Source organism: Dromaius novaehollandiae, chromosome 19 (genome assembly GCF_036370855.1).
Source record: "Dromaius novaehollandiae isolate bDroNov1 chromosome 19, bDroNov1.hap1, whole genome shotgun sequence".
Taxonomy (NCBI): domain Eukaryota; kingdom Metazoa; phylum Chordata; class Aves; order Casuariiformes; family Dromaiidae; genus Dromaius; species Dromaius novaehollandiae.
In genome coordinates, this window is record NC_088116.1 from 10,066,159 (window position 1) to 10,080,765 (window position 14,607).

At 38.4% G+C, this 14,607-nt stretch overlaps 1 protein-coding gene across 6 annotated transcripts in view; it reads left to right on the top strand.

Moving 5' to 3' along the window:
* The window catches only part of GTF2I (general transcription factor IIi), a 79,329-nt gene extending 68,146 nt beyond the window's left edge, over positions 1-11,183 (top strand). For all 6 annotated transcript variants that reach the window (XM_026107171.2, XM_064523447.1, XM_064523444.1 and 3 more), the window contains 7 exons: positions 305-388; positions 1,210-1,393; positions 2,491-2,519; positions 3,918-3,983; positions 5,275-5,313; positions 8,021-8,096; positions 10,115-11,183. In XM_026107171.2, the coding sequence (XP_025962956.1) occupies positions 305-388; positions 1,210-1,393; positions 2,491-2,519; positions 3,918-3,983; positions 5,275-5,313; positions 8,021-8,079 (461 nt within the window). In that variant the 3' untranslated portion in view covers positions 8,080-8,096; positions 10,115-11,183. The remainder of the gene's footprint in view (positions 1-304; positions 389-1,209; positions 1,394-2,490; positions 2,520-3,917; positions 3,984-5,274; positions 5,314-8,020; positions 8,097-10,114) is intronic.
* The last annotated feature ends 3,424 nt before the right edge of the window (positions 11,184-14,607 follow it).

Sequence of the window (14,607 nt, forward strand, 5' to 3'; positions counted from 1 at the left end):
AGTTTACTCTTACCTTTGCCCACCATTAGATGTACTTCGTGTTTTTACATAAGTTTAGAAAGTCGTTTTTAGATAATATATCTAATGTTCGTCATGTAAATAATTTGAAGCCTTTTATAGATTTCTGAACAGCTGTGCATTTTTGTTTATTTATGCAATTCTGTGTTAATGATAAAACTAGGAACAAAGTGCCTGTTTCAAAGCATTCAGGTATACCTGCTTCAAGTACACGTTAATGCATTGCTAAACCTTCAGGAAAAAAAAAAGTTCTTAATTCTGATGCTATTCTAACAATTTCTTTCAGATGATGAAAGTGAACGATTGTCAAAAGTAGAAAAGGCCAGACAACTGAGAGAACAAGTAAATGATCTGTTTAGCCGGAAATTTGGTAATTCCCATTTTTACACAGATGTGAATGTAACTAATGTTGTTCATGTTGATGTTACTGAGTTGTCACTTACAGTGGATGATATATGCAATCATTAAAATGAACAAATGTGAGAATTGCATATGTATGTTGTGTTTTAACTTCAAAAAGAATCTTTTATAAGGGACGTAGGTTGCTTGGTGTTTTAAACAAAGGAAGTCGTACGCATATAGATTGCTTTATGTTCTTTCCCTTCCTGCTCCTCCCTCTTTTCTGTGTAAACATGGATGAAATGTTTATTTTGCTTGCAAACTATGATTCTTCTTAGGACTATGTAGTCCTGACCTATTAATACTCAAAACTGAAGTAATTTTTTAAATCCAACTTATCTTTTTCCTGTGTATAGCTTTTTTTTAATTTTACTGTGTATTTGCTTTGGACACCAGTAACAACTTAGTGAGATTCTTTATCTGGATGTGTGCATTTTTGTGTGCCTTACCAGAATTGCTTTGTTTTCCATTCTTGTAGTTTTTTTCTTAGATATCCTGTTCTATACCGTTTTTAGTAAAAGCAAAATCTTGGTTCTTTATATGGTGAACATGTTAGAATTGGAGTTGGAACTAGGGATCTCTTAGTGGTATTCATGAGTGTAATCCAAAACATCTATTTGTTTGAAAAATAACACTGTAATTATTTAATCATCAAGTAGATTTTTATAGTTACAGATCTGATAAAATGGCTTGGTTTTGCATTTAGTTTCTTAATTGTCTGAGAATTTTTCCCTCAATTTAATCATGAATATGTAGACTTGAAAATAAACATGACCTAATTTTCTCACTTAGGTGAAGCAATTGGTATGAATTTCCCTGTGAAAGTCCCATACAGAAAAATCACCATCAACCCTGGCTGTGTGGTGGTGGATGGAATGCCTCCTGGTGTGGCATTTAAAGCTCCCAGTTATCTGGAAATCAGCTCAATGAGGAAGATTTTGGAATCAGCAGAGTTTATCAAGTTTACTGTCATTCGGTATGTAGTTGTCATTGATTAGATTGTACACGTATTGTGAGGACAGCCCTGTAACTTGAATAAATAGAGATTCAAAAGAACAGAAATTTCAGTTCCTCTAGTGGAAGAAGTTGACTGTTTTGAATAACTAAAGCAGGTCAAATGAAGCCCAGATATCCATAGCATGAGTGAAGATGCTAACTTTTTGGAGGATGTGCCCAATTAGGTATGACAAAAGTTATAGCATTAATATTGCATGTTACAGCAAGCTATCATTTGAATTGCAATTTATTCATATTATATAACACGGTCCTAACATGTAGTGGGCCTTGCTGTCCCATAACCTTGATCAAGCTTTGACTTTGCTTCATACAAGACAGTTCAGTGGTCCAGAACTTGTTGGCTTTTGACAGTGAATAGTATGTTTGTGGTGGTATTACTAATAATATTTTTAAAGTGCTTCAGTTGTGTTAAGATACTTGAATTAACATAATCTTTTTGATAAATGTGTTTTCCTCTAAAATCAATTTATCTACAGTATTTGAACAATCTAATATTGTCCGATTACAGTGTAAGTGAATTTTATCAGGAGATATTTTCATTCATGAAGCAGAATAGAAAGAACTTTGGAACCACACTAAAAAGGAGTTCAGGAGTTGAAAGCAAAAATTCCGCAATTTGTGTAACTCCTCAAATTACAGACCACCTCACAAGAGTTTAAAAGCTTTACTTTCATTAGAGAGAAATTTTTAAAATGTAATTTTACTAAGAAGTCTGAATTCTTGACTGTTAATCTCTGAAAAGTTCCAAACTGGAAGGACTCTTCCTCACTATCAGTTTTGGATTAATTGGGCTATGAAGAAGAGGTGACTCCCCTGTTAACTAGTTGTGACCGAGGGAAGGACTTAGGTCTTTCTGTGCATGTCACTTTTTAAAATGCGAGCGACCAAACCACAGTGCCCAAGAGATACTCTGGCGGTTCCTTCCTCTCTCGTCTACTTTCTGTTCCTTCTTTTGGTATGACCTCTGTTAGGAACTGTTAGGTGAGGCTGCCTTGGGAGGGACGCCTTATGCAACAGATCTTAGAATAAGTGAATGTTGTGTTCTGTTTTTTACAGACCATTTCCAGGACTTGTGATTAACAACCGTAAGTATTTATGAGACATCGATGTCAAATGCATTTTTGTCACTTACCAAGATTAGTTTCCACATTTTGGCTTAGTAGCAGAGGCTCCACAGCAGTAAGTTCTAAGTATATCTCTCTTGTCTGTTTCTATCTCATTGAAATTTCCTGACTAAACACGCATGCTCAGTTAACACGAGAGCAGAGCGATACATCTGCAGAATGGTGTAAGATTAGTGTTAACTTTGATATGAAAATGCAAGCTAGTGATTTTGTATTTTTCAGCTGCAGAGTCACAAAGAGATTTAGGACCCTGACTGAGCAACTGACTTGCATGGGAGTCTCTACATTTTAGGTTTGGATCCATGGCAGTAGCACTTAATAAGCAAGAACTTTCCGATAGCTGCACAACTGTGTTCCAGTGAAAAAATCTGCATTCTGCTGAAATAGTAAGAGTTTAGAGAGGCAGAGTGTAATTAGCTGAAGTGGAATTTGGCCATGTTGCGAAAATGATGTCTTCGTATTTTCAGTTGCCTAAAATAGTTGTGACCTTGTTTTCTAGATCTTATTTAAAGAAAAAAAGCAAACTGAAAAATACAGTCATTACAGTGTCCCTTGTGTCATGTAGTTTCTGAGCCAATGTGAGATTAGAGAGTCAGAGGCCAAATAATCTAGTGTCATTAGTTTCGCCTTATCATGATTAAGCCGGAGTGATCTAGTATTCATTGGTTTGCATCCAGCCACCAGTATATTCCAGCTGATGTGCCGAGATGTATGAACTGAAAGTGTGACGTTATCTCGGGAAGATATTCTAGTTAATAACTTGCATTGACCTGCTCATCAGTCCTAGGCACACCTTTGTAGGTGGGGAAGATGTCACTTTGTAGAGGGAACCTTCCAGGCAGATAAATAGTTCATAGTATTTCCAGAGAATTGAATTAGGAATGAAAGGATCTATGAAAAACCGACTGTCAGCATGTAATTGGCAATGGGACTGAGGCTAGCTGAACAAGAACAACACAGATGTCTGATCATCTTCCATCACTGGAGTGGGGGGATTGGTCATTGGAACAAGTAATTTTTGTGCAGTATCCATGTCCATTCATTATGGTCAAGATGAACTGATATTGATAGATAGTGAGGTGAATTATTGAAAGCCTCTGAGCCTACTGCTTATAATGCATTATTCTTGTTCTAAAGAACATATGAGGAAGTTTATGGTGCTTGAAGGCAAGATATGGAATATTTTTTCTGTTTAAAAAAAAAAAAAAGAAATTGAACTGCGACTCCATTACAGTGAATGCAACCTCTTCATGCAACAGTTTCAGGATTTGAATGTACAGTGAAGTAAAATTGCCATTGTGTTGAATGTGTGGGACCATTTTCGTTGTAAAGCTAAACAGTGATCATATCTAATCTTAGAGCTGATGGAGAAAGCTGAAGCAGAAGCGCCACCAGCGGCACCAGCCCCAGCGCCAGTACTCCCAGGTGATGCAGAGGGTAGCACACATCCTTTCAGAGTGGGTAGGGTGTGGAATTCAAGATCTTACTGACAGACGATATTAGCAGTCATGCCTTGGGTATGCACTGCTCATGATGAGCCGTTTTATTTTGAAAGATTGTGCAATGGTGACTTTTGTAGCTGTTAAATATTAATAGATTAACAGAAAAAAAAACTGCTTCGTTCAAGCTGCATCATTGGTGTTTTTCTTGATATGATTTTTGCAGATGATGAGTGAGCTGAAAAGAAGGACTAGTAGAAGCAATACATAAAGCTAATTCAGTATCTCTTTATTAGTACCTGTGTAACTCAAAGTATGTGCATGTCTGTCCCTGTGTCAGATAGAAGTTCAGCCAAGTTAAGTTTGCCTGTGTAATACGTAGGAACCCGGAATGGAAGTTTTGATTGAATTTCTGTCCACTACCCCGCACAATACCACTGCTGGGATTTTAAAAAGGCTTTTAAAAATATGCCTGTTAAAATAAATAAATAAATAAATAAGGTTGCCTGTAGTGAAGGAAAGACTTCTGCAATTGGCTAAATAAACTGTTATCAAACGAAACTGAGAAACTAAGAGAGTGAAAACAATTCAATAAACATTTTAAGAATAAGGGACAAGTGACCACTTGTATGGTAGACATAATTATAAAGGAAACTACTGCTGCCTCTGTTTATATTTGGAAGTGATGGGAAGGAAAAAAACCAGCTGTTGATTATTAATGAAATTCCTGTAGTCTATCTGTAGTTAATTTAAATGCAGCAGTTAATAAGTTGTGAAGCTTTCCCAACACCTGTTTATCTACACAGGTAATAGAAAAAACATTATGGAATCAAAATATGCTCTTTGCCCTCTATTCTTCACCTTCCCACTCTGCCCCAAAACACACTCACTCACCATTGAAGACCTAACAGTAGTAGATTTATATTTAAGAGGTTTAAATACAACTGGTCCAAACTTCTTATGTTCTGTACAAGCACATGTTGTGTTCTGCTAGGACTCAGTTATATGCCCACCACAGTGAATCACACTTTGAAGAGGAAATGTTACTTACTGTATTATAATAAATGTTTGAATTTTTTTATGTTTTTCTGTAGACTGTATATCAAGTTACAGATCTGTATCTCAGACAAACATATTTGAGTCTGATTATCAGAGAAAAACAATGAGGGTTTTTTCAGGGAAAATTTATTTTCTCCAAGTTTTGCTAAGATACTTGTCTGATTCATAGTGTTAAAACTATATACATATTCATTTGGCTGTATACTTTTTCATTTAAGAGCCAGCTGAACCAAGCCAAATAGAAGTATCTGTAGGAGGTAAGTCTTTGTCTTCAGTTACTATCAACAAGTATTTTTAAATTGTTTTGAACAAAGCTGCATCCTTTTTTTAGAGGAGGAGGGTCAATCAAAACAAAAAGAAGGGCCTTATTGGTTCCCAGGAAATGTTTTTGTCTATATTAATATCATACTGCATCATGTGAAAAATACTCCGCAGCAGAAGTTGTTATTCACATAATTTTACAAAAGAGTTTTATGAATTGTTATTCTTGGTTGGTGAATCATGGCTATATATAGGGTTTTGGTGATTGTTCATATCCTGAGCGATGCATCTAGCTATTATTAAGAGCAGTAGTTTCCACAGTTTGTGCAACTGAATGATTGGCATCCTCAGGAAATTTAAACGACATATTGGCCTGAATTTACTGTGAGTGTTTGTCGGGAGAAGGGGTATTGTTCTTCCAGAACTTAAGCTCTGAAAAATATCCAACCTTCCTATTGTCCAAGAATATACTTGAGTTGTTTCTTTCTCAGATGTTGATATATGTGAGGCCAGATAGAGTGTAGTAGTTCTACTCCCTTTATGCCTTTGCATATAGTCTTGGCGCATTAAAATACTGAGTTGATCTTAGAATTTGGGTTCTGGTGTCTGTTGTGTGCTCTGGTCCTGTAAATGCTGCCTTGGCTAACCTCAGCTTTTCTTTATGGCCCTAAATGGCTGTGTCTGCCTCTGCAGTGGTGGACTTTGGTCATCAGAAAGTGCTATGTCACTTTGAATGTGTCACTTTGAAGGGCTGTGGGATCTGACATCTCTCAGAAGTTTTCGTAACAGCTTGACAGCATCATAGCCAGCAGCAGTGGGATGGAGGCTGCTGGGCATCAGTACTTGTCTTCTTAAAACTCTCGAGTTCACTCTCTAATCTTGCTTAGATTCCCCCAGAAAAGCAAATAGCAAGCCGTAGCACTCCCATTTTTTGTCCTTTTTCCAGGGAAATGCCCTTTGCCATCTCTGTTGCTTCAGTTTCCCTGAAAATGTCACTGAACTCTGAGACAATCCAAAATGCTCAACCAAAACTGGTTATAAGCTCAGCTACAGGTTCACTCTGAGTGTTTTCAGTGGTTTTTTCTCTAAACATAGATTAATCTTGCTGCAGTAATCAAGAAGAAAAGAACCTGTTGAAAAGGAAGCAAGCATTAGTAACAAAACAGCTAAGATGCAGATTTTAAGCTCACAAGTTATTAAAAGCCGAAACATCAAACAGTCTTTATGCTGCCAAGTATCTGGGGTCAATGAAAATGTTAGGTGATGGAGGAGTGAGACAGTTGTTCCTGAGTACCTTCATGCAGAGGAAATCTGGCTATGGGCCTTTGAAGTAATAGTTTTGAAGAAATAAACAAACACCTCTTTGAATTTGTCATCCAAAACTGGATTCAGATCCAGTTACCAGAGAAACGATCTTGAAAAAAAGGTATGCAATTGCTAAAGAACTCAAAATCACTTCAGAACTAGTCTGGGAGGTATAAAACAATCATGTGGTGAAGTGGTGTGGCTTAGTAGTGGTGAATTAGCCTAGCCCCAAACCTTCCAAACAGCTTCAGTGAAAAACCAGTTTCCTTCCAGCATCATATTCTCTGTTTATAAAAGAACAAAATGAAGTTCTGAGTCACACAGGCAGTGCTGTACAGACACAGGATTTCTTTGATTTACCTCCGAATGTCACTGTGAACAAGAAAAGGCAAAGATTGTGCAATGAAGTCTCCTGGAAATGAAAAAAATTGTATCAAAAGACAATGAATGCTGTAGCCAACAAGACCAGATTTCTTTTTCTTTTTTTTTTTAAAGCATGTGATAATACCTCTCTGTTTGATACTGTGTGTTGAAGAAGAGAAATTAGCTAGAGTCAGAATTTGTTTTGGACAGATTGAAATACAGTTACGAAGAAGTCTGTATCTAACTGAGAAGAGAAGCAGTCCTGCAGATGGAAAAAAAAATTCTGAAAATTGGTCAATGCTGGGAAAAAAAGAGTTCATGCAATGAATGTTGATTCGATCATTATTGCAGAAGGCGTAACTTGAGCACAGCTAGGTTGAGATGCTGTTTACTAGCTTTGGAAGACCGCATCTTAAAAAATGTGAAGCAGTGGTCATACCCTAAGCTTCTAGTAAAGGAAGCCCTACCTGAGACTACATTAGTGGTCATGGGCTATAGATTTACCTGTGAGCATTTGTAAAAGCTTCTCCAAACACTGCATATCAAGTGAAGTGAATGGAAGAAAGAACGACCCTGAGGAATGACAAAGAAGAAAGGGGAGGACTGAAGAACAGTGAGGATACAGACAAAGCTGTAATATATGTTTGCAGACCAAAACTGTGATATATCTGATGTTTTTTAACTGATTATGTTTTGTTTCATTTTTGGATTAAGTTCCTTTCTCACCCAGTGAGTATTTCAGCTACATAGAAAGCATTTTTAAGTTTCATACACTTCCAATACCAATTTTTATTTCTATTCTTTAAAAAATAGAGTTCTCTTTGATTCCAGGCTGCTTTACATTGAAGTCAACATGGTAATTTCCATAGAATCAGATTATTTTGAATAGATATTAATTTATCATTAATAGTATAAAATGGTAAATGAATGCTTTTCTTATTTGTTCTGTAATTTTTCTTATTAAGTACAACAATGACAACAGAACTGGTAAAGAATTTTTATTTTTTTCTTCATTCGTTACTGCTTTTTCAACAGATGTTACAGAAACAGAAGAAAATTCTCAAATAAAACAAGAACCGGACCCAACGTGGTAGACCTCATCAATACTAGGGTAAAATGATTTATTGCTTGTTGGGAGTCAACACTTGTTAAGGAATAGTATTTTTATATTTTGGGGTGGGGGGAAGAGGGATGGTTGAAATACAGGACTGAATGCCAGAAGACACCAATGCTTTGCTTGACTTACGAATTATTTTGTTTGTCTCAGTTCTCATAACTGTAAAATGTAGAACATTTTAACTACGTCATGCAAATGTAATGTAAAGCATACCGTGTTAGAATTTGTGAGACAGTCAGTCTTAGGAAAATGAGGGCTATAATACAGCCTATAAATAAAAATGGATGATGGTAATTACATATCTTAGAGGCAGTGTAAATGAAAGCTTAGGGGATTAATGTTTATGAAGAGCTGTGACATGCCTGTGTGAAAGAGTATTATAATTGTTTCTGGTAGAGGCTATATATTTCCAACTTGTAATTGTGCAGGAAAGCTGTTCACTAGGATTTCAATATTGTCTAACCTTGGGACACTTGGTAAAATAATAGCTGTGATGAAAAATCAACCTGCTTTAAAAGTTTTGTTTCTTTTTTATAAACTTTACAAAAAGCTTAGTTTATCCAAAAATGTGTCTGTATCTTTTCTTCAACTGTTTTTCCTTCACTCATTGCTAAAATGAAATTTTGGTGGAGGTGGAGACAGTGCAAGGGACTTTGGCACGTAACCAAATATAAGGAGGTTTACCCACACAGTTGTTAGTTTAGAACTGTACTTCATTCAGAAAAAATGGCAATTTTAAGCAGTAGCAGATCTGTATTAGTTTTTCCAATTTCAGGTTTTTGATCATACTCTGAACCAAGTATTTTCTTCCTTGTTTATTTTTTGATACTTTGGTAGTTTGATTTGATTGACGTAAGATCGGGTATGTTCAAGCTGTAATCTGTCTAGCTGTAGTAAGACACAAAGATTGTCTTCATCACAGAGAAGAAAAATTGTGAATACTATTCCAGTTCTGAGGGCACAGACGAGCACTTGGCAAAACCAAACTCCAGTGGTTCACCATTAATTTTGGCATTAATTTTGCAATTTGCCAGCTCATCTGAGGCAGTGGTTGGGGGAGCACGTGGATTTTGTCTCCTGGCACCTTCTGGCTTTTCTGGAATCAAGGACAGCCCAGGCCATGTCCTCTGTCAGGTGCAGCGTAACCACAGTGTCCTCCAGGAAACGGTGCTCCCTGGCAGATGTCCTCTGTCTGCTCTTGGTGCTTCTAGCACCCAGGTGAAGGCAGTATGCTTAGGTACATCCAAGTTGATGGGTTTCAGCTAAGGGAAAGCAAATTTTTCTCTCTCTGGTCTTCCACTTCCCTTGGGATTTGGAACAATGTGTCTGGGCTCCCAGAAAGCAACTCTCAAGTGCTCCTGACACATCTCGATGGCCTGGATGAATGACCTGGTTGTCAAATCAGCAAGGTCAGCTGAACAGCCTGACTGAACATAAGACATGAGCAGTCAGGATGCTAGAGCACATGACCTGCCAGGGAAGGTTGAGTTTGGTCATTTTAGTCTGGCAAAGAGGCAACTGTCCGTGTCCTGAGAATTGTAAATACATCAGTATCTTTTAAATAAATTGGTGAAGTCTGCTTTGGAAATATTTTTCATAGATCTGAACATGGCGTTAGAAAATAAATTAAAGAAAAACTTTCTGTTTGTAATTGGAAGTACTTCATTGGGTGGAGGTATATAAAGCTATCTGACTTGACCATTACATTTTATCAAAATTTTGTCTTGAGCAATGGCTGCACAATTTGATGCTGCAGTGGTTTGGATTTCCGGATACTCTAAGCTATCTGCTACCTAGCGAATTTATACCAAAGCAAATACTTCGTTTAAATTCTTACAGAGAGCACTCAAACACACATTTAGTCTCACGTTTACTGAGGTCAATATTCATCTTCTAGGTGCTTTCCAAATCTAGGCCTAAAGAACTCAAAAATGTGTCCCAACTACTAGTATTTGCAATAAGATACAGAGCTGCAATGAAACTAACTCACTTCCGTAATTTTTCTTATCTAGTCAGAAGCATCCAGTTCTGAGAAGAGCTTGCTGGGACTGTCTTCAGCTGTGTAATATAACTGTATAAGAGAAGTACCTTCTATACAAACCCTTTTTGTACTTTTAGATAGAAATGTCTACTTTTTCAGCAGTTCTGTGAATTGACTTAAAGCAAAGAAAGACTGTAGATGTGGAATGGCTGATTTTACTTTGGAATATATTGTAAGGACTAAATTCGATGCAGCATTGCTGGAGAGATGACAGGGATTAAAATCAACGGAGACTAAACAGAGGCTGTCTACATTTCCCAATAAAGCTGAATTTTACTGTATCTGAACGCATCTCAGCTTTTATAATGAAGAAGAGTTCCTGCAGTAGTTCAGTTTGTTAGTTTTACTTTGAAAAAAAGTAATTAATTTTTGGTTCTTACTCCTTTAATGGCTGATTGGACAATAGTATCTGTATATTTGAACTAATTTTTCCTATGGTATCTATCACAATTAATATGTTTTTCATAAATAAAAGATAAACTGGTTCACCTGACCGTTAGTATGCATTGATGAAATGGACTGTGAAATGGTCAGTATGTCAGCGTGTGGATTAGGAACCAATTTATATGAAACCCTGTTACAGTTTGCTCCGCTAATTCAAAGTAGTAATTGCATGTTTTATCAATATCACATGGTTTATGTATGATGGGTCTGGTTTTGCAGTCCTAATGTAGGTAAAACTCACATGGACCTGTGAGAGCTTTCCTGCTGAAGACTGTGGGGTAATGCCCTTCTGTTCATCTAGAACTAGTTATGGAAACATACGCAATTAAGCTGCTGTAAGTCCTACTATGTCAAAGTAAGTCCCCTATAGTCCTGATTGCGCCCCACATCATGTAAGAGACAAATGTAAGCATTTTTTGAAGCTTCACAAACCATAGGAGATGTAAAGTTCTGGCTATATGATAACCTCTGTAGAGAAAATACAGATTATTGTAAAGGTTTCTCTTTCATTGGCATGAGTTTGGGATGACTGCATTATGCACAAATGGTAAACCTTATTCCCTGATAAAGAAATAAAGGCATTTCTGATGTTTTCATGACTGTCCATGCAGTATACATTTATATACTTTACAACAAATGACGTTCTGGCAGTAATTTTGTAGGCAGGTAGGATATGCTTTTAGTATAGTTGCTAATTCAAGTGAAAGAAGTAAGTTCCAGTCATGCCTTTCAGACAAAAATTGAGCTCTGAGTGGCTGAGGTTGTTGCATCTTTAAGGAAAATTTTTTGAGCCTTGAATTCAACAGGATATACTGTATGTTCCCCAGGAACATCCGGCAGAAGCGCCGTGAGATTCTGCGAATGGTGCAGAACGAGGCAGGCTCTGCAGTTCTAGAGGCATGGGATTGCTGTAAAACATGTGCTCGCTCTTTCAAAATTGCTCAGTGCAGGTCTAGATGCTGCCGCTTAAACACATGGAAGTTGTGCTCCTGGTGTCAGTAGGAGTGGCGTTAGCTCCATGCCGAGTCATTCTGAAAACGCTTGTCTGAGTGCACAGTGCTGCAAAGCGAGCTCTCCGGATGGGAATCAGTGGCAACTGAAGGGAGCGCTGCCTTTCTGGCTCAGCAGACAGCCTCTCTCTCTGTCCCATGTGAATTCGCCCATCGAATTTGCTAACTGTTAACTCTAAACTGTATGAGTACTGTCCCAAATTATAACCACTGAAGTATTTCACTGCTGATTACTTTCGTAGACGTGCTCCGTTAACCTACCATGATAAATGCTGTTGTCAGAGCAAAGGCCAGTTTCTTGATTGCTGCTAGAAGTTTTTAGAATGGGGAAATACATTAATACAGCTCTCCCTGAGTTTTGAGCTGGCACTCGACTTCTCCTTTTTTCAAAAGGGGAAGGATGGTCCATCCTTTCTTCATCCTTCAGCTGTCTTTGGCAGGCACTGTTTGCACAGCTGTCCCTCTGGCAAGGCTATGTATTGCTAGTGGAATTGAGTGCTGACTCAAAATGTGGGACTGGCAGCATGTTGAAAGAACTGTAAATACTAGTGCCTCCGGCTAAGGCCTTGGTCAAGTATAAAATGGCAGAGTGTGGGGATCCTGCAGGTGTATCATGTAACACACATACAAGAGCTAAAAAAAAAGAAAGAACAACCAATGCAGTGGCTTTACTGGAAGTACTGCAGTAGTTGTGTAATATTGGGAATTAGGGTAGTGGTGCACTGTGTCCATCCCTCTGATGGCTTTGTGGTAAGGCTGCTGTACACATCAGCGTTCAACACTGAATTCTCTTTTTGGTCTTAGACATTTTGAGTTATATCCAGTAGAAGGAAATTGGACTGACAAAATAGTTGCACCGATATTTATACCTTCCAAATATCAATTTTGTATAAAAGTATTATCTATCTATCTCTACATATAGTCATAACAGGTAGCAAACTTAAGATGTTGACCGTGTATGAAAATCACACTCATTTCCAAACCAGTAACACATGAGGTATTTCAATTCGTCGGGTATTGAGTGATCATGCCCTACGAAAAGCCTTGGCTGTACTAATAAACACGTAAATAAATGAAGTTGCGACAACCTACCAGGACTCTGAATATTTTTTGTTCCAGCAGAGAAACTCTGTGGTGACGGAGTAGATGTCACGGATGTGTTGTCCATGTAAGACTGAGCTCTAAGTGTCAGTCGTGCTCCTTAAGCCAGATCCTTTCTCTTGAATATGAGTTTTGACTCTAAATAGTGTAGGATTCAAGGTTTTTAGAGCAGAGCTTGGCCGTTCTCGAGCATGGCACCGCCCGGGGCTTGTCCCCGTGGTGACCGCTAGGTGTCAGATGAGGTCCAGCACTTCCACTGCGCCGCTGCTGGCCGGTGTTTTTCCTTTGAGATGTAAAGATTTCCGTACACAAAACTTGAACTCTTTTCTTTTCTTTTTTTTTTTTTATATCTGTCTCATCAGTGACTGAGGAAGAGGACAGGCTTTCGTCTCCAAATTTTGGTAATTTTGCAGCAGAGCGTTTAATACTTTCCGTACACAGAACAGTTTGTCATCAGTGACATAAACAAGGGTTCCCTTTACTGTGGATTGAGTTAAGCTTAAACTACTGAAAATCAAAAACTACTTGTTGAACAAAACTGGGTAGCGTTTCATTTTTCAGCTTTTAATTTCCAGGAGTTTTTGGTACTAGTTAGGGATGTGGCACTGCAAAAAAGAAGATAGTCCGTTCTCCTAAGAAATTTTAGACCTCCAGCACTTTGTCTTCAATGACCTTGTTAATTGTACAGAAATCTGTCAGCCTCAGTCCTGTATTCACCGTTCTCACTCTAAAGCAGTTGTGCATTGCTGCAAAACACTTTTATTAATCCTGTGCTCCAGACTGAGGAAGGAAGTAGTATTTTAAACCAAGTCTGACATGCCCCTGAGATGAGTAGCCCGTTTCTTCATAGTGCAGCAATGTAAAGCTCTTGAGACTAAGGGAAGTTCTTGGTAGCTCTCAAAATCTGTATTCAGATGCCAACCTTCAGTTTCCCAGATTTCAAAACATGAATCATTTGGGCTTAGTGTACAAGGAACAGCTTATTTTTCAGATGGTCCTCTAAGAGTTTTCTTCTAAAATTATCTTACTTCCTGTCTCGTAACTACTGGACATAGTGGAGAAGCTGAGCTGTGTATCATACCGAGTTGCATGTTGCATCTCACAGTAAACTAACCCATCACCAAGCAGAGCCTACAGGCTGTTTCATTTCTCATATCACAAGATGAAGAATGAGGAAACGGGGAGAAACATGTGAATTAAGTGGTTTCCAGTAATGGACTAACTGTATGTAACTCAGCTATAAATTTAGTACAAACAATGGTAATTATGAAATTAGCTTTCATGAAAAAGTTGCTGGTAGTTCTGCATATGAAGCAGCAATGCAGCTATTAACAGCAGAAGCCAAATAGACCTGGAGGGTTTTTTGTTTTTCTTTTTTAACGTTACATTGTTGCATGATTTTCCTCAGGTACAGAGAAGTCTGCTGCATATTAAAATAATAAGAAGCCGATTTTAAATTAGCGTATTTGTGTCTCAGCGTCTTGACAGCTGCAAAGCACCATGCCTGAGATTCAGGGGAAAGCTGTGGTTAGTGTTTAATCTTTTTATTGCAGCTGAAGCAAGGGTTTTTTTTGTCTTAGGCACTAACGAGGGTATTAGCCCATCCAGCAGCGTGGGTAAAGCTCCTGGGTCGAGAGTCGCAGCATCAAGTCACTGCTTGCAGCGTTGGAAAATTGATCGTTTCAGGTTTTTCCTCTGATATCCCTGAATGCAATCGCGAGCCCGTGGTGTGTACTACGGCACGGTTGCGTGGTCTGGCACGCTGTCCCTGTGGGCGCTGCCTCTCTGCGACTGTGGCGGGTAGCATCACCCCCAAGAGGCTGGGTACCGTATCCCGGGGGCTGTGCCAGGCTCTTCGCCCGCGGCGTGGGCAGGGGGCACGGGGTCTGCGATCGCCTCGCGGGACAGC